This window comes from Ornithorhynchus anatinus, chromosome 20 (genome assembly GCF_004115215.2).
Source record: "Ornithorhynchus anatinus isolate Pmale09 chromosome 20, mOrnAna1.pri.v4, whole genome shotgun sequence".
NCBI classification, from domain to species: Eukaryota; Metazoa; Chordata; class Mammalia; order Monotremata; family Ornithorhynchidae; genus Ornithorhynchus; species Ornithorhynchus anatinus.
The window spans coordinates 9720507-9745352 of NC_041747.1; the positions used below are offsets into that span (position 1 = coordinate 9720507).

General features: G+C 41.2%; 1 protein-coding gene across 1 annotated transcript in view; it reads left to right on the forward strand.

The window, feature by feature from the left end:
* The window catches only part of ZC3H13 (zinc finger CCCH-type containing 13), a 53201-nt gene that overhangs the window by 23899 nt on the left and 4456 nt on the right, over positions 1 to 24846 (forward strand). The window contains 16 exon segments of the mRNA XM_039914942.1: positions 3081 to 3220; positions 4073 to 4230; positions 6211 to 6408; positions 8931 to 9104; positions 10124 to 10433; position 10631; positions 11047 to 11511; positions 14121 to 14303; positions 15286 to 15330; positions 15333 to 15443; positions 15446 to 15821; positions 17087 to 17190; positions 17618 to 18603; positions 18605 to 18647; positions 21332 to 21832; positions 23360 to 23512. Coding sequence (XP_039770876.1) covers positions 3081 to 3220; positions 4073 to 4230; positions 6211 to 6408; positions 8931 to 9104; positions 10124 to 10433; position 10631; positions 11047 to 11511; positions 14121 to 14303; positions 15286 to 15330; positions 15333 to 15443; positions 15446 to 15821; positions 17087 to 17190; positions 17618 to 18603; positions 18605 to 18647; positions 21332 to 21832; positions 23360 to 23512 — 3948 coding nt within the window.

Genomic DNA, 24846 nt, shown 5'->3' on the forward strand with positions numbered 1-24846 from the left:
TTTTTCCAACATTTCTAATCTTGTCAGATCAAAATAAACTAGATCCTCTACTGCTGTTATCAAGTGATAGATGCTACACTGCTCATGTGTGGTAAGGAAATATAAAATTAAGTTTAATAGTTTTCTGAGCAACTATCACTCATCTGCAGCAGTAATCACAAAGGTATAAATCAGTAAGTTGTTATAATTGGAAGTAGTTATAATGGGATGATAATAATTGTGGCATTTGACTGCTTACTATGTGCCAAGCACTGTACTAAGCTGTGGGTTAGATACAAGATGATCAGGTCCCACTTGGGGCACAGCCTAACCAGAAGGGAGAACAGGTATTGAATCCCCATTTTGCATTTGAGGGAACTAAGGCACAGAGACGTTTAAGTGACTTGCCCAAGGTCTCACTGCCAACAAGTGGTGGAGCTGGGATTAGAACCCAGGTCCTCCGACTCCCAGGCCTTCTGCTCTTTTCAGCGGGCCACATTGCTGGTATTGTGTTATTGCCTATTGCTTAACCTCAAAGCAGTAGGACAGGTTTTCAGTGTCTTTATTCTGCTTTTGCAGAGTAATATTGTAAAGAAAGCACCTCCCCTTCTTAAAACATAGTTAAACTTCCCTTTTTTCTTTAAAACTACGTCTCATGTGACAATTTGAGATGTTGGGGGAAAGAACACTGTGTTGTGAATTGGGAAAGCTGTTTACATTTGGAACTATGTGCCATTCTGGCAGATAATAGTTGTTTTGGTGTTTGATTCCTTGATTGTAAATTAAGAAGTCTGTAGGGTTAATCAGATGTCTAGAGATTTATTTTTGGCTTCCGGAAGAGAATCAGGAACTCTTGCTCATGGGTCAGGAATTTTTGACTGAAGCCAGGAAGCCAATTATTAGAGAAGATTGGGTCTCTCCCAGGCTAGGGGAGTAGCCAGGAAGAGGGGTGGTGGAGCTGCTTTTTACTTAATCAAGACTGGTCTAAAATAACCAAAGGAAATAATAATAATTATTATGGTTTTTGTCAAGAGCTGTGTGCCATATACTGTACTAAGCACTGGGGTAGTTACAAGATAATCAGATTGGACAGTCCCTGTCCCACTTGAGGCTCCCAGTCTAAGTAACAAAAATCTACTAGCTACTGTCTTTTTACTTCCACGAGAGCTTCCCTGTGTGAAATATGCACTATCAATGCATAATTGCATTTTTGATCAGCTCTCTTTCCCTCTGGTTGTTCATTTGCCATTTCATTAGCCTTTAGCACCATTTTAGTGATGCAAATTAATCAGTTTTGCTGGTTTTTAGTTTGGCAGATGGCGTGAAGGGATAAATTTGAAATTATAAGTAAAAGTAAGATTTTTTTTGTTACACGTAAATTTCAAACATCCTTTCTAATATCTTCCTTTGTTAAATTGATGACATTTTTGTCCTGATGTACCTGCAGACTGCGTATGATAAGGTACGTAGGGACTAAAAGCAGTACTTTGGTTACTAGATTATTTTAAAGAGAAGATTCTGTTCCAAAGATAGATAGAAATGATGCCTTTTGACTTGAAGAATTTAGTAGCTCTAAGACATAGTTTTTTAAGGCTATTATCTACATGTTTTTCTACAGTTATGCCCCCCTCCCAGTTTGCGTTCCAGACTTCTTCCAAAAAATAAACCGTTTATCTCCTAGGCCTTGACTCTCCTGCCTCTGATGCCTTATTCTTCACGCCTTTCATATCTGGAATGCCCTCCGTCTTCAGTTTTACCTCAATTACCCCCATCCCCTTCAAAGTCCTTCTGTAAAGCCACCCCTCTCAGGATCTTCTGTAGTTAATCCTTCCACCTTCTCTGTAATGCCCTCTCATCAGCAGCCTTGATGTTTGTATATTTATCTGTTTACTTGTTATTGGTTGTGCTAGGGTGACTATTTTATCTTTTTTACTTTTGTATGCTGAGGCCTGCCTGTGATACTCTAAACTCCTCAAGGGCAGGGAAAGCATGTTCATTTATGGCATTTTATTAAGTGCTTGTACAGTAAGTGCTGGAGTGTAGATACATGGTTATCTGATCAGATGTAGTCCCTTTGCCATGTAGGGTTCATGATCTATTTTATCTCCATTTTACAGATGAGGAAATTGAAGTTTAGCAAGGTTAAATGACTTGCCTAAGGTCACCCAACAGGTCAGTGGGAGAGCCAGGATTAAAACCCTGCTGTCCTTACTCCTAATCCCAAGGTTTTTCCACTAGATCACCCTAGTATTGTGTGTTCTTTCTCACAACTACCTCTCCTCAGAATTTGCAATTCTATTTAAAAGTCTGGAAAGGATGGACTATCACATCACAAATCTACAGGCCCAAGAATGATTCCATTACTGGAATTTATTTGTTAGATTTCCTATAGGATGAAAACTTTATCATTTGTTTTAGGGGAATGGGTAATGATGATTAATTAAATTCTGGTTAAAAATTGGGGCTGATAAACTAACACATCACCAATATTAATAAATAGTATTAATACATCAATAATTGAATTTTATTTTAGTGTGTCTCACTCTGTAGACAGTAAGCTCCTTGGCAGGGATCACATCTACCAACTCTGTTGTACTTTCACAAGTGCTTAGTACAGTGCTCAGCACACTGTAAGCACTCAGTAAATACCCTTGATTGAGTGGCTTTGCTTGGAAGACTAGCAAGTCATAATTAGGGCTGAGGTCAATAGAGAAAAACTTGGTAGCACAGAGAGTTGTATGTGAGGAGAGGATCTGTTGTTAGGGAGGATGGGAGGTTCAATAAAGCAGCCTATCCTACTGTTCTGGCCAAGACAAAATGCCAGGGAAGCTGCCTGCAGCTCACATTTCTCCCTGGAAACAGGTGGAAGAAGGCTTCCTCCCAAAGGACCAGTAGTCCAAGATTACCTTTTGTAAAAAGAAGATAATGGAAATATTGGTGACTAAAGCTTTCTGAATAGTTGTGTATTGGATAAAAAAAAGTTTACTTAATGACATTTTGTTTGTTTCAAAAATACTTTCTTCCATCTTTTGGTTTTCATAATCTGATTATCCATCTAATTGTGCTTTGTTCTGAAAATGTGTATCTTTTTTTTTTTTAAGATTCTGACAATGGAGAAATTAACTATGATTATGTCCATGAGTTGTCTCTGGAAATGAAACGCCAGAAGATTCAGAGAGAGTTAATGAAACTAGAGCAAGAGAATATGGAGAAAAGGGAAGAAATAGTGATTAAGAAGGAGGTTGGTTTAAATTATACCAGTTATTGAGAAACATTTCATTTCAGGTGACTTGTTCTCATGAGGTGGATCTTGTGAGATCCTATAGGATTTCATAAGATAATTTCCAAAACAAATAGCCAAACTAGCAACCTTAGATTTCTATTTGAGAACATATAATGCCACATCTCAATCCCTTTTGCTATTTGCATTTGCCTGTGCCTTCTTTTTAAGGTAAAGGTATGGGATAAAGAATTCCATAGTCCTAATGTATGAATGTACCAGCTGCTGTATGATAAACTAAAATGGCATCTATGCAAGCAGAGACCGAGCATTGTGGTATAGTAGTTGATTGCTGAGAAGCAGCCATACATAGCCAGACAAGCAGCCTGTAACTGGAAAGGTGTTCCTTATGAGTTGAGTCTTTGAAATGATTGGGTGACCGAGGCAGACTTGAAACCTGTGTTATACATCATGAATGGCAAGCATAACTTGGCTTCAAAGAATTATCATGATCTGCTTAATGAAGAATCAGTTATCACTTAAGGGCGGAGGTTTTCTGCAACACCCAAATACCTGGTTTCTGACTAACGTGTCTGCGCACTGGGAGCCAGTGTCTTTAGAATTTTTTTTTTTTTAAATGTGGAGTACACTTCCTGCTATCAATAGATTTTATCATTAAATTATAAAATAAATTGTTTGATGTCTGTCTCCCCCTCTAGACTCATTATGGGCAGGGACCGTATCCACAAATACTGTTGTATTCTTCCAAACGCTTAGTACAGTGCTTTGCACGTAGTAAGTGTTCAACAAATACCACTAAAAATACCATTAGTAGACCTCACTAGAAAAACCTATTTTTTTTTTCTTTTAAAGATTTCTCCAGAAATGGTTAGATCAAAATTGTCTCCGTCACCTCCACCAAGAAAATCTAGTAAATCCCCCAAACGAAAATCCAGCCCCAAGTCATCCTCAGCAAGCAAGAAAGATAAGAAGCCGCCAGCTGTGTCTTCTCCCCTTGTGGACCAGCAGAGGTCAGTAAATAGATATACATTAGACCAAAAGACCAACGGTTTTTCCATGTTATACCTGAAAAAATGTGTTGAACTCTGTAACGAAAGATCCCCGAGAAGATGCTGAAAATGATGTCTTGAACGATAGGTGAAGGAAAAATGGATGATGAATAGAGAAAATTTGGAAAGGGCTTAACAGAACAAGACAGAAGGATCTGGGAAATGAGAAAAGCTGCAGAAATGGAGAGGCTGAAAATTGTTGAAAGTGCTATAAAGAAGAAACAGAGTTTTCCAGTCTCTCCAAGATGAAAAAGGAGTGGGCTATAAGCAGAATCAGGATGGATAAGTCCATCAGTCATATGTATTAAATGCTTACTGTGTACGCAGCAATGTTCTAAGTACAGTGTACAAGTTGGTAGACACATGCCCTACCCACAAGGAGTTTGCAGTCTATAGGAGAAGCTTACATGAAATATATACCATTTCTGCAGCAACCTCTACTTAAATCTCATTCATTCATAAAAGAACCTGGACCCAATTCTAGAAGTAAGACATGGATTCTAGAATCCAGCAGTGTGGTCCGATGGATAGACCATGGGCCTGGGAATCAGAAAGGCCTGGATTCTAATCCCAGCTCTGCAATTTACTGGCTGTGAGACCTTAGGCAAATCAGTTGGCTTCTCTGTGCTTGTTACCTCATATGTAAAATGAGGATTAAGACTGAGCTGTGTGTGGGACAGGGACTGTGATCAACCCAATTATCTTGTGTCTACCCCAGCACTTAGTACAGTGCCTGGCACATAGTAAGTACGTAACAAATACCATTAAAATCTGTAATTGATTTGTTATATTAATGTCTGTCTCCCCTTCTGGATTGTAAGCTCCGTTAGGCAGGGAATGTGTCTATCAACTCTGTCTTGTACTAGCCCGAGAATCTAGTAATGTGCTCTGTACACAATAAGTGCTCAATAAATACTGTTGATTGATTTATATGTCTCCTGGAGATGAGCTGTATTTATATAGTATTAAGTCCTATTGTGTATATATTTACAAAGAAGGGTTAAGGGAGACATTGAAGTTTCACTGAGACTGTATATAAGAATTCCTGAAGTTCATATTCAACCGGGAAGAAGTGATTAGTATTAATGTCAAGAATCTGACGCAGCTTCTGATTCACACATTTCTATAATGTGAGGGTGCTTTCCTGGAGATTTCATGTTATAGAAAACTTGTGCTATAGCAGTCACTTATTCCAACCCCGCACTCATGTACCAGCAATTCCCACAGTGGCATGGCAAAGTGAGCTCAAACAGACCTGCATCAGTGAGAACCTTCCCTAATTCCCTTACAATTTTCTAGCCAAAGCAGATATGGAAAACCCAGACTTTGGCGGTATTGAATGTGTTGCAAATATGCAACAGAATGGAAATATATATGTCTTGAATGTGGTTGCAAAAAGTTGGGCTGGAGAGGGAACTCTCAAAGATCAATCAGATGTACAGATAATTTAGTCCGTGACGATCCTTTCATGTAAATCGAAGGGGACAGCTGGAACTACTATAGTTAGGAAATAAAATACACGAGGCCGGCATATTTGATGGCAAATTTAGCAGGCAGAGAAAAGCAACATGTATCACTCCAGAAAAGCTAGAATGTTGTGTTGGGATACGGATTCCATGGCCTCACCATCACTGTTCAACAGATGGCATTGTTGGCCCAATACATACACTCAAGAGAGATACTATAGACCAAAAAGTAATAGAACAGTGTATATAGCGCACAGTTGTAACACCTGCCTTCTTTGTGTTCTTGCAAAGTTTGTCAGCCACAATGTCAGACCCTCCTCGGACTATATCACTGGTCTACAGATAGATAAATGGACATCTGTATCTGATGGGTACATTTTTTTTTAAACATTCTGACAAATGAAATGGTTAGGGAACAATTAATTCAATCTGGGTAATATACTTGTGTCTAATTCTTGTCCTGTGTTCTGTTTAGGAGTTCGAAAAGCACACAGGGTAAGAAGAAAGGACCCCGTACCCCTAGTCCACCACCTCCGGTGCAGGAAGATACTCCCCAGGGGAAAAAACACAAAGAAAAGCATAAAGCAAAAGAACGAGTAGAAGAAAAATTAAGAGAAGGGAAAGAAAGAGGGCGTGAATTTGAAAGACACAAGGAAAAGAAAGAAAAGCAGAGGTAGGAAAGATTATTCTTTGGATCTTGATCCTGGATTAAATTTTTGTAGTCTAATGACTCTTGATTTTACTCATCTCTTCTTATCCTTTCATAGGTTTTTTTCATAATATTAATTCCTAGATATGTCACTGCAGGATTGGGAAGCTTAATTTTTAAATTATCATTTGTAGTAATTATATTGACTGATATAAGGTGGGGGAGATCAGCTTGAATGATTCCTTTGCTCACTTTTTGGAGAATAATGGCAAAGGTAGTCATGTCATCACCCACACATACGGCATGTTTTTTTGGTACAGATTGGCCATATGAAGGAAAAATCACAAATCGTATTTTGAATCGAAACTAACTTATAGATCTAATTTAGGAAATCTGGTTGGATAGTTCCATTTTCTTTGTTTCTCCTCTTTCTGGCAAGCTTCCCTTTGACTATTGGCTGCTCATCAGCAGCCTCATCAGAGCCCGAACGGGGAAGATATAAGTGAATTCTAACCAGCTTTCCTATTTGTAAGCAGCTTTGTGGATTCCAACTCTCCATGTTCTCCCTGCCGCCTCTTAAACTGGATAATCAGGAATTAGTCTGTGGAAAAGTCAGACAAGTAAATGAAACGGATACCAATTGCCACTTTCACTGGGGTCAGATTAACTATGGCAAGTAATTTCAAGGTTTACATATATTTTCTTTTATGTACATATTCATGTTGTACAAAGGTTGTACATTTAGTTTATGTTGTCATATGAAGTATGTTGGATAGTAATGACAGTTATCAGGTAAAAATAGCGATACCATTGTGCCTGAACTCATCAAACCTGGGAACCACTATTTTTGTGAGGTAGTTACCATTTTGGTTCTTCGGGTGGCTTGCTTGAATTGCCCCTTCTTTTTCCCTGGTGACAGAACTCTCTGTAAATATTAATCAGTCAGTGGTATCTGAGTGCTTACTGAATACAGAGCACTTGCATGATAAAAACCCCTGAAACTGTTTTCTAAACTTGAAGTCCCATTTGACAGCGAGAGATTCTGAAGGCTTAGCCCCTGTATTTTTGAAATATTTTTCTTGACAAACCTTTCCAAAAAATATTTCATCTAGAGAGGTACAGTAAATGCTTTTAGTTGGGATTTTGAGGATGATTTCTGTTTTAGCATTTTGCTTTCATATTAGAAGATAGTAGTAATTATTCTTGGAATAATGACAAGTTACTGGATTTGCAAAGCCCAGTGGAAGAAATTTAAGGTAGTTGAAGATTCTATTGGGGTATAATCATTCCTACTATAGTTTACTAGAAATCCTGACATTGTCAGCCATTGTTTTGATGGTAGGGGTTTTATTGTTTCAGGGGCAGATGAAATTATTCAGCATTACCAAGGACAAGTTTAGGTCTTGAAATCTTGTTTAAGCAGTCTCAATTGTGTTTCTTTATCAACCACTCTATCAGCTTATTAGCATTTTACAAGGAACTCATTTGTAAATACTTTAACTTCGGTTTTTCCAGTAAGCAAATGGTAACTGAACTTTAAACTCTACAATTAATGCCCAATACAGTGCAGCTGAACTGATAGGGAAATCATAATGCAATTCTGCTTGAAGGCATTCCTGTAGCCTTCCAGTGCTTTCTACCCCAACTGATCACTGAATTGTTTTGTTCTGGCAGGAATGACCATTTTAAATCCCAGCTATTCAAAGAGCATGTAAAATAATCCAGGATTCAGTGTTAGCCATAAGAAAGCCCTAGCAGAAAATGATCTCCAAATATGTAGTACTTTCCAATCGCTTAGTACAGTGCTCTGCATACAGTAAGCACTCAATAAATGCAATTGAATGAATGAATTGTTGTTCTCAAATAGGAGGTTGTAAACTCAAAAATTGATTCTTGGTCTAAATTGGTCCAGATCATTTATCTCCCTCTAAAGCGTGTGAATTGGGGGGCGGGGCGAGGGGCATGAGCCGAGGGGCAAAGGGGAAAGAGAATAAAGGGCCAAGTTGTGCAGAAAGGGGCTGGTTGCTGGGGTATGTGGGATTTGGGAGGGCACAGCAGCTCTCAAAAGGCCATGCTAAGTTACTACCCCTCTGTGACTGCTCTTCCTTGGATTTCTGGGACCGAACTGACCCGACTATCATGGGGCTCTTTGAAGCACTGCTTCCCTTACTTCTGGGGGGCCAAAGATGGACACCCCGGCCCCTCAGAACCCATATTTTCCTGGTTTGCCCTTCCTTTGTCCCAAGAGCGTGACAGTTAGTGTTATCTGCCAAACTGCTCTTTGTGTATTCCCTCCAGAATTTCAAATTTTTAAAATTGATCATGTTGGATTTTAGTGACGTTAAAGATCAGGTGGGTATGAGGATTATATTGTTAATTCTCTTGTGAAGTAATTTCTCAGATGCACAGTGGCAAAAATGAGTCTGACCCAAACTGACCCAGAATGCTTCCATGGTACTGTAATTCAGATGGGATTGGGGGCTTTTTCTAATATCTGTTTGCACCATATCTATTTAAAAGTTTCCACTTGTATGTTTTCTGAATAGAGATCCTTCAGAAGGTTCCCATAGACAAAAGCGCACCCCCAGTCCTGCAGATAATTCTGGCAGTAATTCCTCCCCTTCCAGGGAATACTCACCCCCTGCTGCAAGGCGAAGACAAGCTTCTCGGGCTCCAGCCAAGTCATCAACTCAAAAGCATTCTTTCTCTCCATCTCGCAGGTGGGAGGCTAATAAAATATGTACATTGGTATAAGGGAGTAACGATTGTACATTCCAAGCGCTTAGTACAGTGCTCTGCACATAGTAAGCTCTCAATAAATACTATTGAATGAATGAATTTAGAATGAGAAATGCCCAGTATTTTGAAAGGGATTGCTCTTGTAAAGTGATGGAACTCGCTACATGTGGAACTCCGATTTATCTAGCTCTGAGAAATCAATTTAAGAAATAATTTTTCATTGGTCATGCATTTAATTTGCCAACTCGAATGATACTGTTTTCATTGAATTACACGTCTTATATAAACTTATATTGGAGAAATAGTAAGTTAAAAAGACTAATTGATGTGATGGAATTTCCACAAAAGTTACGAAGGGAGAAAATGTTATGTATTCATTGATACGATAAGTATTCCATTCTGGGATGGTCTCAATTCATTCTAAAGTGAACAGCCCATGACTTCTTTCTCACTAAGATGTGTTTATGAATTGTTGGATAAATGAAAAATAATCTTTTTGGTTTGGATCATGGCCAAATTAAAGTTGTGATTCATAGCTTTGCATCTTCTTGGTAGCAAATGAGAGTAGCCATGTAGATTTCATAGTTGAACTTTTGAGTTGTTGGGGAGGTTTTGTTTGGGTTTTTTTTTTGTTTGGGGTTTTTTTTGATGCTCAGTATCCTTTTCCCAACTCCTTTCCCCTCTATGCTCTTCCCCTTCTTTTAAGCTTCAATGAGATTTGAGTTAGCAAAGTTGAGGAAGATAGGGCTTGGAGTTGACAGATAATGGGTGTGGGTTTTTGTGTATGTGTTTGTGATGCAGTTGTGATTTTTCTCGGGTGGGAGGAGAGGAATGTGGAGTGGGGAACGATCCCCTGCTATGTAATGTGAGCTTTTTTGTAAGCGTCCTGGTAGCATTTTCAGCCATCATTTTGGCGAAGGGGAGAAGAGGGCTAGTGCAGTTTAGTTTCTACTTGTATCTCAAAAGCTAAGGCAGTTGCCTTCCTGTTTTCTTCCTGTAGGTCGGCTTCGCCACCCGGACAGCATCATTCTCCCATATCCTCTAGGCATCACTCATCTTCTTCACAGTCTGGGTCATCTGTCCAAAGACATTCCCCTTCTCCCCGTCGTAAAAGAACTCCATCCCCATCCTATCAGAGAACAGCATCTCCCCCTGTAAGACGTTCCTCTTCTCCTTACCCCCCACGATCCTCGTCCTCCCCCCAAAGAAAGCGGAGTCCTTCAAGACATCGATCTCCAGGGCGAGAGAAAGGGAGGCATGATCGGGAATGTACCTCACAGTCTCACGATCGGCGTCATGAAAGAGGGAAGGTACGGGAAATATGTTCACAATCATGTTTGTTATCCAGCTAGACTGGTGGATGATTGTTGGCAGCAAGGATGCCCTGTAATTCTTCCTTTTTTACTCATAAAATCCCAAAGTAGAAGCAAGAACAGTTGGATAGGACTTGAGGCTGCTTTAGAATACTTTTAAGATAGAGAGCATCTAAATAATATCACTGAGAGAGGGTGTATTATTAATTCAAATAAAAAACTGGGTTTGAGTCCATTCTGAAAGATTCAGCCCTCAGAGGCCGAAGAAGTTGTTGATTCCTGTATATAGCAGACTATTTGAACAAAACTATGCTGTACGATATTCAGCACCAAGTTTATAGTGGGTCTTAATGTTGAATAATTTTTTAAAAATCCTGAACAGTAAGATTTTCCTGTGAGAACTTCTCTGATAATTTTTAGTAATGCATTTGGGGCCTTTGTTATTTCTATGAATTGTCTATTGGGTATGCGAGCATAATTTGGCTGCACTCTTTCAGTGTGGTGTTTTCTGAAATTTTGTAATATTAAATTTTAACCATTGACAAAATTGAGAGGTGAAAGTTGTCGGTTTTTTGTTGGCCTTTTTTTTTTTTTTTTTTTTTTTTAACAGACACCAGAGGAAAAAGGGATAGAGAGAAGGACACTAGGGAGGAGCGAGATTATGATCAGGACCAGAACTCCTCTAGAGATCATAGGGATGACAGAGAATCCCGAGACGGCAGAGATCGGAGAGAGGCCAGGGATAATAGAGACCGTAGGGAGCCAAGAGAATCCAGAGACACCCGGGACTCCAGGGACACAAGAGATTACAGCAGAGATAACAAGGATAGCCGTGATCAGAGGGATTCACGTTCCACCCGAGATACCCATGACTACAGGGACCGAGAGAGTCGAGATACCCATCGGAAGGAAGACACTTATCAGGAAGAACCACGTAGCTACGGACGAAACCATGGGCGAGAAGAGAGCTCCCGCACAGATACACGGAATGATTCCAGAAATGAATCTCGAAATGAAACGAGGAGTGATCGCACAGGCAGAAGTAGAGGCAGAGGTCCAGACTTACCAGAAAAAGGTACTGTGAGACACCTGGTTATAGCCTATATGTTTATATTATAAATGGTTGCCTGTTGCTGTTTAACTGTAGCTTAATTCTTAAACATATATAGTATTTCCTATTCACTGAAACCGGGTGTGGTCACTGTCCTCTTGTGAATAATCCGTGGAAGTCCTTTTCATAACACATCGTCTATGTACTGCTTCAGAAATTGTCTACTCACAGATGACAATTGGGAACGTGGGCTGTCTGATCTAGTCCTGATTCTGTCTCGTTCAGTGAATAACAAGCAGTTCATTCAATAGTATTTACTGAGTGCTTACTATGTGCAGAGCACTGTACTAAGCGCTTGGAATATACAATTCGGCAACAGATAGAGACAATCCCTGCCCAGTGAAGGGCTTACAGTCTAATCGGGGGAGACAGATGGACAAAAACAAGACAACATAATCGCGATAAGTTGCTATTAAGGGGGAACAATAAGGCAAGGAACTACCAAATATGTGAAAAGAGGATATGAAAGTAAATAAAATGGCCAGAGTGACTTTGAAAAGACTAGGAGATTTTTCAATACGTTTGTTCTTCTGATCTGTTATGACCCATGCATTAAAAATCTCTTTCCCTATGCAGATAATATTGCAGCTTCTCCCCTGTTTTTTCGATCAAAGACAAATGCTGCACTTCTGCAAATTTAAATATATTTTGTTAATTCACTCCCAATGCACACTTTGAGTTTGCATGTTTTTGTGATTAGATTGGGTTCATTTCATTTCTGAATTTGGGGTAGTGTTCATAAATATTTAGTGTGTATTCTCTTTCTAAGCACCTGAAATGCCTCTCCTTTTCTAGCTCACTGGTCATTACACCAGATTTGGGCTTTCCTGTTCATCATTTCAAACTGGATCTTTGCTTATCTCTCCCCACTGGCATCTATTCACAAAACCCTATGTATATTGTTTATAGAAGAGGACATAATGTCTCCTCAGATTGTACATTGTTGGGTAGATATTTCTGCAACTGCAGCAGAGTTTTAGTTACAATTTCTTGGGATCATGATTCATAACTTTATCTTTCAGAATAGATTTGTTTTCATTGCAGCATAGATCAGACTTTATTAACTTTCCCTTTGAATAATAACCACTTGGAATTGAATTTGTCTCTTTCTTACAAAGAGTTCAAAGTGCTCTCGTGGATATTGCCTTCTCAGAAATCACATGAATTAGGATGCAGGTGTAATTGAGCCGTATTCGCCCACCACCTCCAGATAGGGTAATAGGTAAAGAACCACCTCAGTTTGTGTGAAGAAAGGAGGGTTAGTCCTGAACTAGTGGCATTCATAGGATGATGAGTGATGATAATATTTATGGCTTATATTGTGTGCGAGGTACCTGGTGGCCCTTAAAGAGTGGGTCTCTCTGCTTGCCCTGACCCTGGGCATGTAACCAGGATGTTCAGGGAGTGAGCCCTGCAGGGTCCTGCAACTTGGTTTGGGATTCAGGGTTTTCCTGGGGGAGACTAGGTTGTGTACAGAACATTCTTCCCCTCTATCTCTGTACCTACAGGATTATCCCTGAAGTGTAGAGCGATTCAGGAGTCATTCCAACCTCATTTCCTTTTCAGCACCCTCCGCTGTCAGTCCTGCACCCTCTAGATTCATTTGTAAGCCCTTTGAGGCCGCCCCCAACCTTGGTCAGGCTCAGGTACCGGTAGCCAAGTGAACACTAGCCAACAGTTTAGTCAGGATGCCAGGTTGGAGACTTAATCACTGAATCTGGTAAGGAATGTAGAAAAACTTTCTTTCCCACTGTGCCTTCAAGGACAACTTGAATCCCTTGGGGAGAATTGAGTTCACCTCCTGTTTTACAGCTGACAAACGGAGACATCTGTAGATTGAGACTTCCTATCACCCAGGAGTCAAGCCAGGACAAAAAGACAGGTCTTTCATTTCCCAGTCTGGTACTCTTAGAACATTTTCCAGCCTTTTTTGCTTCAGTGGTACTTAGAATACCTGAGGATTGTTAGATGACAGATTGTAAACTCCTTGAGGACAGGGATCTTGTCTTCCTTAGTGCTCTGCACACAGCAGAAGCTCAATAAATATGGTCGGTTGGGCTGATTTGTGAGGGGCAGTTCAGAGACATATCCCAGTTCTTCCCAGCCCTGTTCACCAGCCCTAGGGAGTAGGATGAGTGTGCGGATTGAGTCCTTTGTCTTTGGAAATAAGATATCAGAATGATAAAGGCCCAGACAGAACTCTTAGAGTGCACACAGAAGCACATCCACCTTTGCACAATAGAATTGGTACATTTAGGAGTGCTGGACATATCTAGGCAGACACAACCACACTGTTCTTGGCACACCAACCGGGAATTAGATTTGGAACCCCATGTTGAACAGGGACTGCTTCCACTCTGATAATCTTCCACCTACCCCATGGCTTAGCACAAAGCAAGTGCTTAGTAAATGCCACAATTATTATTCTCCTTAATGTCTTTCAAACTTCGGTAAGCGCCTTCGATTCTCTGTTGACTGATCCACTTCGTATGTTTAGTTATTTCTTAAGATGAGGAAATTTCCTAAACAAAATGAATCCGTGAGACATTAATGTGGATATCTTTCTGCTTTAGGAAGTCGTGGTACAAGAGGGACTCAAGTTGACAGCCACAGTAGCAGTGGAAATTACCACGATAGCTGGGAATCACGAAGTGGATATCCTGAGCGAGACCGTTACGATAGCCGAGAACAAGCCAGGGATTCATCCTTTGAAAGAAGGCATGGAGAGAGAGACCGTCGTGACAACAGAGAGAGAGGTACAAAAATGAATGGACCATTAAGAAATTTTAAAATGATAAGCATTCTTGTGCTTGATATGAGTACATGGAAGCATAGTTTAAAATTCTTTATAAACTGTTAAAAAGCTTTGCTCTTCAATGGACTGTATGCTGTCTTCATTTTGCCTGCAGTTTGGTCATTCATATTTATTGTCCATCTCAAGAAATGAAGAAGCTTGTGTCAGTGGGAAATGAGACGGGGGCAAGCCCTTTTTGTTTTAATGAGAAAATTCTTACATGTGCCGTATTCAAAAGTGGATGTATGAGTTAATTTCTGAAATCATTTGATACCTGTGTTTAGCTGAGAGGTGTTTAATAGTGAATTTTAATATTTAAAGTGCTGTGGTTCTTAAGCTTGGCTGGTAGTGAAGAAACACTGTTAAGCTGAAATTAATAGAGTTTGGAAATTGATGGACCTGGAAAGTGATATTGATATTCCACAGTGGTCAATATCAAACAGCTGATTCATTTTGATAAGAGCTGATATAAAGAGAAAACACTTATGACAGAGGTAAATGTTGGCTAGCAGCAGCTGGCCAGCACCCCAGAAAAATCTCCTTACTGCCACATATTGACCTAGTCTCTCATTTTTTTCTTACTCCTCTTCCCCTCTCCCACACAATCTGCCATTTTTTAGGCTTGTGGTCCTAGCTCTGCTCCCCTTTTCTGAAACCTGGAATCCACGCTGCTCCTCCTCCCCTCCCCAGATCCTGCACACTGTTTCAGATGGCACTGCCTTGAATGGCAAGGAAGAGAGGGAAGGACGGTGGCCACCCCTACTTGCTGGTCCTCCCTAACCTCGGCCTCGCCATCTCATGGCTTTGGGAAACGTGGGAATCAGAACTGAAAAGGCCCTGGGGAGGGCTCGGAAAGGCCTGGCAAGGAGAGGGTTGGGGAGGACAGGACTTGCTGCTATAAAATTAGTGATTGACAAACTTGACTTTTTATTGCAGACCACAAGACCCAAGTTCACCTGGACGACATCAGGGAAGGAATGACGACCTTGAACGGATGAAAGGAGAGAGGACCGCAGGGTAGAGAGAGCTGATGAATAGAACAGATGACCGAGCCAGGGAGAGAGGCGGGAGCGGGAAGAGACGAGAAGGGAGAGAGAGAGGGAAAGGAACGGGCAGGGAAAGAGAAAAAAGAAAGAGAATTAGAACGGGATCGTGCAAGGGAAAGAGAAAGGGAAAGGGAAAGGGAAAAAGACCGAGAGCGTGATTCGGACAGAGACCCGGAGCACGATAGAGATAGGGAGAGAGAAAGAGAGAGGGAAAGGGAGAAGGAAGCGAGAACGAGAAGGAAGAGCGGAGAGAGAAAGAGACGTGAAAGGGAGAGGGAGAGAGAACGGGAACGAGGGCGAGATCGGGAAAAAGAGAGAGACCGTCAACGAGATTGGGAAGACAAAGACAAAGGAAGAGAAGACCGCAGGGAAAAGAGAGAAGATACCAGAGAAGATCGGAATCCAAGAGATGTACATGACGAAAGAAAATCAAAGTAAGCATTATATAAATGCACAGACAAAACCAGTAAGCTATGTGTGGCTTCATTAGAGCAAGAGGTTACTAAAAGTACCATCTGCTCCACTGTTGGCCAGAATGGCCAAAAATCATTTTAATACCAAAGTCCCTTAGGAAATGTTTCCTGTTTACAGGACATCCTTTTTCTTCCTCCGCACTGTTCATGAGCTTTCTTGCCTGGGGTTTCTCTGTACACTTTGGAAATGAAGCGAGGAGGGAGGTTTTTTGCTCTACTGAGGCTTTTAAGAATTTACCTTTCCTTAAGCTACCTGGGTAGTACCTTACACGAATTTGGGGTAGCTCAGTGTAAGGGTTTTCTGGGGATGGGGACCCAAGCTTGATTTTCCCGTCGGCTGTAAGCGTCTTGTGGGCAGGGGACATGTCTACCAACTGTTGTAGTTCTTTCCCATATGCTTAGTGCGGTGCTCTGCGCACAGTAAATGTACAGTAAATACCACTGATTAACTTAGACCTGAACAGGCTCAGAGCCTTTCTGCCGTCTAGGAGAGGCCGGTGATAACAAAGGGATGGCAGGAATGAAGATCTGAGTGCAAAACCCATGTGTTTGTATGGCAGTTTTGAGTATGAGCATGGATTATTGTGAGTACTCTAGGAAAAGGTTTTGATCATCACATAATCTCCAAGTAATACCTGGTCAGATGGATTCTCTAGATAGTAGTTGGGGGAATTTTATAAGCTCTTTTAACGAGATTTCCCTTAAAGAAAAATATAATATTTTAATCCAGAAGTTAAAATACCTCTAATGCTGCCCTCTTTGACCCTGCTTTTACTACAGAGCAGCATGGCATTTGGCAAGCAGAAGGGTTTTATACTCCTTGATTACAGACCTCAGAATGATGGTTTAAAGTGAAATAAGCAATCATTTGAGGAAATTATTTTTTTTGCCAAATTTGTTGTTTACTTCATATTGCTTTGTTATTTTCCCTTTTGCAAGAGATAATTATAATACTTCTTGTGAATGGTTGCTAGAGTTAGGAGTTCTCACAAGTCAAGCTTATATGCTGCAAGCTTAAATATGCATTCCATATTTGATGGAAGTAAAAAAAATTTGTTCCAAGTTTTATAGTTGAGTTGTTACAGAACTGGGATCACTTCTCGCTAATTTTGTTCAGACCAGCCTGTAGTATGACTTCTATTGTTTTTCTTCCACCTACTCAATAAGAAATCAGATTTCTTTTTCTTCTCAGAATTTGATGGATTGTATTTGTTCTTCCACTTTAGGAAGCGTCACAGAAACGAAAGTAGCCCAAGCCCTCGTCAATCACCCAAGCGCCGTCGTGAACACTCTCCTGACAGCGATGCCTACAATAGTGGAGAGGATAAAAGTAAGCATAAGTTGGTTATCGTTGCCACAGTATTCAGGCTAACCTGTATTTGGGAAGATATTCTTTGAAATCTCAAATGGAAAATGATGGATTAAAGCTTTTAAAATTACCCTCCTCTGCCTGCCTCGTCTGGATGAGGCCATTTTTCTTTTAAGCAGCAAAATCTCTGCTTTGGGTGTAATATAAGTTTGTTTTATTTATTATAATAGAAGTGCCATGAAGAACCTGCCCTTATATTTTTCTTTAAGCCACATATTCATTCTAAATTAAAGGCCGTTAACATTGCAAATGTTTCCTTTTAAAGACTTGAAAGTGCAACAGAAGGCAAACTTGTGTTATTGCTCTGATGGGTTTATTACGCTTAGTGGGTACTTTTAACAGAAGTAAATATATTCTTTCAATCAATCCTTTTTTTTTTTTTTTTAAGGTGAAAAGCACAGACTACTAAGCCAGGTTGTTCGACCTCAGGAATCTCGCTCCATCAGCCCATCCCATCTAGCGGAAGACAGACAGAGTCGATGGAAAGAAGAAGAAAGGAAACCAGAACGAAAAGAGAGCTCTAGGCGCTACGAAGAACAAGAGCTTAAAGAGAGAGTGTCTTCTGGAGATAAACAGAGAGAGCAAAGAGAGCAACCAGAGATAACAGAAAGCTCAAGGTCACGGGGGCAAGGGCAAGAAAATATAGGCCACCACCAGTCTGATGAACGAGACACAGCTGATCGGACTCACGAGGAAAACAAAAAGAAGTCAAAAGTGCTGAAAAAAGCCACTAAGAAAAAGAAAGAGGATGATGCTGTGGTAGAGAGATATACCGCTGAGCCAGCAGCAGAAGAAAGCCCGGTGTTTTCCCCCAAGAAAGGGCAAAAAAAGAAGAACGTTGAGAAGAAACGTAAAAGATCCAAGGGGGATTCCGATATTTCCGATGAAGAAGTGATCCAGCACAATAAGAAGAAAAAAGGTCCAAGAACTCCGCCAGTAACAACGAAGGAGGAGTCGGCAGAAGTGGCACATGAGAAGAGTGCAGCAGCTGAGGCGCCCCCGAAACGGGAGGACACAACATTTAGTGACTGGTCCGATGAGGATGTCCCCGAACGGGGAGAGGTGATGGTGCCAGAGCGGAGCATTGAGGAGCCGCCCAGAAAATGCCACAGACCCAGAGCGGAGAAGATTGACGCCCCCCACGTTACGATAGAGGACGCCCCTCACCGCAAGCCCATTGATCAGAAGCGCAGCAGCAGCTTAGGGAGCAACCGGAGCAATCGGAGTCATACATCCAGCCGCCTGCGGTCGCCCTCCAACGATTCAGCTCATCGCAGCGGAGATGACCAGACTGGCCGAAAGAGAATCCTCCACAGTAACTCCAGAGACAGAGACAAAACCAAGAGCTTAGAAATCACGGTGAGAGGGTCCCGGGATCGATCAGCTGAAGCGGGGAGCCCAGCGCAGCACTTCTTCAGGTATTCAGTTCCGGTGGTTCTTAAGAGTAAGGTCGTTTAAAAGTTCCTCCTTTGAACGGCTTCTCGCCGACATCCTACGTACACTGCGTTAGCACGTGGAGTGTATATCATGAGTGGCGGGAAAGTTTTTTGCTCTTCTCCCTGTTTTGGCATCTGGGGACACTTTGTGGTGATCAGAAGCTGAAGGCGTTCTTTTGAACAGTCGCCAAAGGATTTTCTTGATTCTCCCCTCCCACCCCCTCACACACCCACATTACATTTGTTTATGCAGGCTTTTGCTATATGTATCTAATGGATTACAGTTCTTTTGACTTTTCATGATTTTTAAAAACACATTTTGCACCATCTGTTTTTAAAATATGTTTAATCTTAAAATTCCTATTTGCAGCCTGGTAAATAGTCTAGAGTAACTGCTGACTAAAATTTTCATTGATTGATCTACATTTCCTCTGTCTTCCCACCAGTAATTATCAGTAGTGAACAACAGTGACTTGAAGGCCAGGAGAGGCAATATGGCCTAGTGGATAGAGCACAGGCCTGGGAGTCAGAAGGTCCTGGGTTCTGATCCCGGCTCTGTCGCTTGTCTGCTGTGTGACCTTGAGCAAGTCACTTTACTTCTCTGTGCCTCAGTTACCTGATCTGTAAAATGGAGATTAGGATTGTGAGCCCCATGAGGGACATGGACTGTGTCCAGTCTGATCCATTTGTATCTAGTACAGTGCCTAGTACAGTGCCTGGCACATAGTACGTGCTAACAAATACCATTTAAAAAAAAAAAACAAATAAAAAACAGAATTAGACTTTTAAAACTCAACTGAGTAGATCACTTCAAGCTGCTAAACCGGGAGCCTAGATTTGCAGTTTTTCCTTACGTAGCCACAGGGGACTTGTCTGGCCAGGGAACCACAGAGGGAATTAGTGTCTGTTCACTCCCATCTTAGAAGGATCTGGCTAAAAGAGAGTCATTTTAATCTTATCCAGGTGTACAGTAATAATTAAGTTTTACCCATCCTTCATATAAAATTCTGCTTCCAAAGATAATAGACAAGCTGTTATTCCCAGCTCAATACTTTGCGTGCAAAAGACTAGATCCTTAAAAGATGGAGTCCCACTTTCTGAAGACAATTATCTTCTGAAGTAGAAGAATCCTATCACGTTAATGGCGGTGGTGCTGTATGATTGAAAGGAGCAGGCTAAATGGACATGGGTACTTACAAAAAAAGGTAGTATCTTAAATGGATGAAAATGCTCAGTACAGATAACAAGCTGAAGAGCCGAACCACCAAGGTTTGACTGTCAAGGGTCAAGCTCATTTGATTTTGAGACTCCAGATACTGTAGAAAACAAAAGGGGAAATGAGTGTGTCTTTTTGTTTTTGTTCTAAAGGTATTTAAGTGCTTACTATGTGCCAGTTACTGTACTAAGTACTTGGGTAGGTACAAGCTAATCAGGTTGGACACAGTCTCAGTCCCCATTCTCAAGCAGTTATTAGGTTGAGAATATGCGCTTACTTTTCTTCTCTAAGATATGTAAAATATGCATTTAATACTCTCGATTTACTGGGGACAGCTCATCCATGTTGTAGACCAACCATGCATGCCCGTCTGCTGCCTGAACAGAGGCACATGCCTGAGCCACAGGTTTCTGACCTTCGCTGTGAGTCCCAACTGACATTGCCCAGGGCTTGGGGTGTCCGGCGCAGTTCTCTCCATGAAGCCTGGATGCTCCCCAGGCTGGAGGTTAGGCTGGGTGATTGAGAGCATTCTGAACATAGGAAGTTTTCTATATCTGTATTAAAATCGTTCATTGGCCATCCACTCTGTCAGCCACTATTCTGGACATGTGGGGAACATAGAGAAGAATATGCTGCAGTCTCTAACTCTGTTTCGTCTACCATCTGTGAATATGATATTTTGCGTCTGCCATCTGTGAATGTGATATTTTGTTAAGTTGTCACATTTAATCATAATAGAAAACATGAGAAAGTGTTTTGATTAGCTTTAAGTCTTTTTTTCATAAAGACTCTTGCCCGGGCCATGTCCCATGCCCACTGCCCTTCCTTGGCGGGATCCAACTCTCTTCTCTAGGTTGCATCCCTGGGAGTCGAGTCGGTGCCAAATGTAACGGCAACTCAGGGAACCTGACGCGCTCTGTGTCTTTTCTTCTCCCCAACTCCACCCCCACCCTGGACCCTTACGAGACAGGTAGTTTGTTACCTGTGCTCCAGTTAATTTCCGGGCAGGGGGCTCCTTGGGAGCTTGTCAACCAATCCGGAGGATCAGAGCTGGTGACAGCCAGCCACCCAAAGATTTTATACAGGGGTACTTTTTAGAAACCCTTTTCTTATAGGGTTTTCCCCTCTCCATAATAATAATAATTATGTTATTTGTTAAGCACTTACTATGTGCCAGGCACTGTACTAAGCGCTGGGGTGGATTCAAGCAAATCAGGGTGGACATAGTCCGTGTCCCACATGTGGCTAATCCCCATTTTACCTATAAGGTAACTGAGGCATAGGGAAGTTAAGTGACTTGTCCAAGGCCACACAGCAGACAAGTGGTGGAGCTGGGATAGAAACCATGGCCTTCTGACTCCCAGGCTCATGCTCTGTCCACTACGCCATGCTCCTAGGACCCTCAAGACAATTACATAACCACTACCGTCACACGTTTATAATGTTTTAGATCGCCAAGACTCAAGAAGCCATAGTTCAAGAAGAAGCTCACCTGAGTCGGATCGTCAGGTCCATTCGAGATCAGGGTCCTTCGATAGCCGAGAGAGGCTCCAGGAACGAGATCGACACGAACATGAGCGAGAGCGGCGAGATGGAAGACAGCGGGAATGGGACCGTGACACTGATAAAGACTGGCCAAGGGCTAGAGATCGAGAGAGACTCCGAGAACGGGAGAGAGAGCGAGAAAAAAGGCGAGAACTGGACAGGGAAAGAGAGAGACAGATGATGGCTGACTCTGCTGAAAGAGACAGAGATCGGACACTTGATCTATCCTCCCAACTTGAGTCTTCAAAGCGCGGGGAAGCCAAACTGGAGGGTGAGCATGAGAAGGACTTTGATGGAGTTTGCCGAGACTCTGCAGCTTTGGAGAAAGAAAGGCTAGAAAAAGACTTGGGACCTTCCCAGGGATTTGAAGTTATAAATGAAACTGAGAAAACTGAGAGTCTGGAAGGTGAGCTCTGCCTCAGAATGCCAATTATTCCACTCTTTTCCCTGTTAAACTACCTCATTGGAATCAAATATTTTCTCCTAAAAAGTCATCCTCTAATCTGCAAATTGGCTGCATCCTTTTTCGGAGGAAGCCAACCTCATGAGGAAAAATCCTATGAGTGTATTTTAACATGGGCTTCTCTAATTAAATACTTTCAAAGTAGGACTGAGACAGATAAGCATAAAAGAGATAGTAGTTGCTTGGTAAAATTCCAGTCGCTTATAGGTTGAGAATTAAAATACAATTTAATATTGGAAATGTTTAATCAAAGGATCTCCAACTGAATTTCAGGTTAATTTTATTTTTTCAGTCGCACTTACCTGCCTATTAAATTCCATAAGGCTATGTAAAGCATACATTACAAATTTAGGTTAAATTTGCAAGATCCATAGCTTTCTGGAATGAAAATCCAAGAGTTCTAGGTGATTTATTTGATATGGTTGATGTAAATATTTTATGTGTAAATATTAACGCTGCAGAGATAGGCTCAGTGAAGCTAGTCAGCCCCACAGAAGGGAGGGGAGGTTATCATACCCTGCATGTCTGTTGTGTGCAACACTCGGAATAGTGCAATACATGTAAGAAATGCCATCTCAAGTGCCCTCTTATCTTTCTCTTCCTTCTCCCTTCCTTTCATTCTCTTATGTCCCACCTGGTTCCCCACATAATAACCCTTCCCCTGTTTTTAGGTTGCAAAACATATGTAACACCGTTATGTCAAATTTTAATGCTTTCCATAAAGCGGTGTCTCTCTCAATGAGGGCTCGGATCCTTTAGGTATAAGGGGCAAGTGGGAATGATGTGGTTGCCAGAGCAGCCCAGTTCCCTGGTCCTCAAACCATCGCATATTAGCCACTCCCCACCTGCCCCCTCCAGCCATGTCCCTTACTCTGTCTTAGTGGTGGTGTTAAACTGCCTCAGAGGATTCAAGAAATATTGTTTTAGAAAAAAGGAATTGATTATGAAATCATACAGTACAAAAGAAAAAAATGAGTTAGAGGCTCTTCATTTAAATTTTAATTTCACTCCTTCAGATCCCAAAATGTATGGGTGAATATGCCTTACTAGTCATCAGACAATAATTTATTCTAGGTGGTGACCAAAAATGAAAGCAAGCTTCTGTATATTTACCCCCATTTTTATTTCTCTCTTAGCATGACCTTCCAGGTGATAGAGTTTTTGGCATTCCTACAGTAGCATGATAGTCCTAATTGTTGGTGTCTAAAGCGCTCAGTACAGTGCTAAGGGACACAGTAAGCACTCAATAAATACTATGAATGAATGAATGAATGAATGCTACCAAATTTGGTTTGTGACAAATGAAGTTCTTTTAGTAAATGAGCTGTGGATTTTTCATTTCAAGAGAAAAGTATCCTTCAGATTTCAGAAGTGGGCAATCCTCACCTCCCTGCAGTTCCTTCACCTTCCCTGGCTGCACATGTGAGGCTCTTCATTTAGCAAATGAGTGAAGTGTGTTTTCCTTTCTAGCAGGGGAGGATGAAACCAAGCTAGATGATGCACAGTCCTTAGGATCTGGTGCTGGAGAAGGATACGAACCAATCAGTGATGATGAGCTGGATGAAATACTGGCTGGTGATGCTGAAAAGAGAGAAGATCAACAGGATGATGAGAAGATGCCAGGTGTGTTTCTTTTACAGATGTCATTTATGAAGACCACTTGCCTTCATGTGATTAAAATCTTTGCCCTTTAGAAATGTGATTGCCCAATGCAGTATGGTAGAATGATGCTCGTTTAAAAAAAAAAGAAACCAAACACACACAGACACAAAAAAAACCTTCAGAACATCCATACTCCCTTCTGGGATTGAATTCATTTTATGTCATCCCAAAAAATCAAGTATCAGCCTTCTAAAAACTTTAGTGTTGTATGTAGTATTTGTAAATAAGGACAAGACTTTTTTTTTTTACCAGTTCTCAGCTCCCTACAAGAAGATACTCAAGTTACTGCAATGATTGTAATCAGCACTCTTTGTTACCAATCCAGTTATTTGCTCTAGGAGAGTCACAGCTTGGCTTTTGACAAGGCTGATAATAGCCTTTTCATCTTAGGACATAAAGGGAAATTGACTGGATTTTATACCAGTCCATTCAGCCACCCTATTCAATTCCTCTGATTTCTGTTTTTTTCCCCAAAGGCCAGAGAAACTAGATAGTTGATGAAATGATTATAAAGCTATGTTTCAGTAGTAAAGCAAACAAAATACAAATTCCACTGTTTTTTAATGGTATTAAGCACTGTATTTCAAGCACTGTGCTAAATGCTGGGAGAGATACAGGATAATCAGATCAATGTAGTGTGTCAAAGATGCTGTATTTTGCTACCTGTTTCAGTAGAGGGTTTCATGCCAGATTATTAATATAATAACTTAATCCACATCCACCTACCAAGGTTTTAAAATTCCCATTTGCTTTCCAGACTTATTGATCACAGTATAGGGATGGCATCCTTTCACCCAGAAGATTTGACAGAAGCATAGTAGCAATAAAAGTATACTGTTTATTCAGTGCCTATTGAATTTACAGGTGAGAATTAGGCATGGTTCATGGCCTTCTCAAAAGGTGGACAATCTAAGAAAAAGTGGAGAGAGCATGTTGGTGACAGATTCATAAGGAAAAGCAAAAACAATGACAATGCAAAGCTAGCATAGAAGATCACTCTGAGTGATAGTGTACAGTGACTAAAGGAGCTTCCTGGTGACTATCGGCCTTAGCCACAACAGCCCAGCCAAAACCGTAGCCTTCACATATTCTGAAGTTGAGACCATGTCTTGCTTCTTGTGTCTCTTTCCCCCTTCCTGGATGAAGCGGCAGCAAATGGGAAGTCACAATGGGCAGCTTCACTCCCAGTCTGCAAGGCCTTTGCGATCTAGTGGTGAGGGGCCCAGTAGGCTTTTCTTAAGACTTTCCGATTCCAGGTTGAGTAGAAGCATCATTTTGAAGAGAAAGCTCTAGCC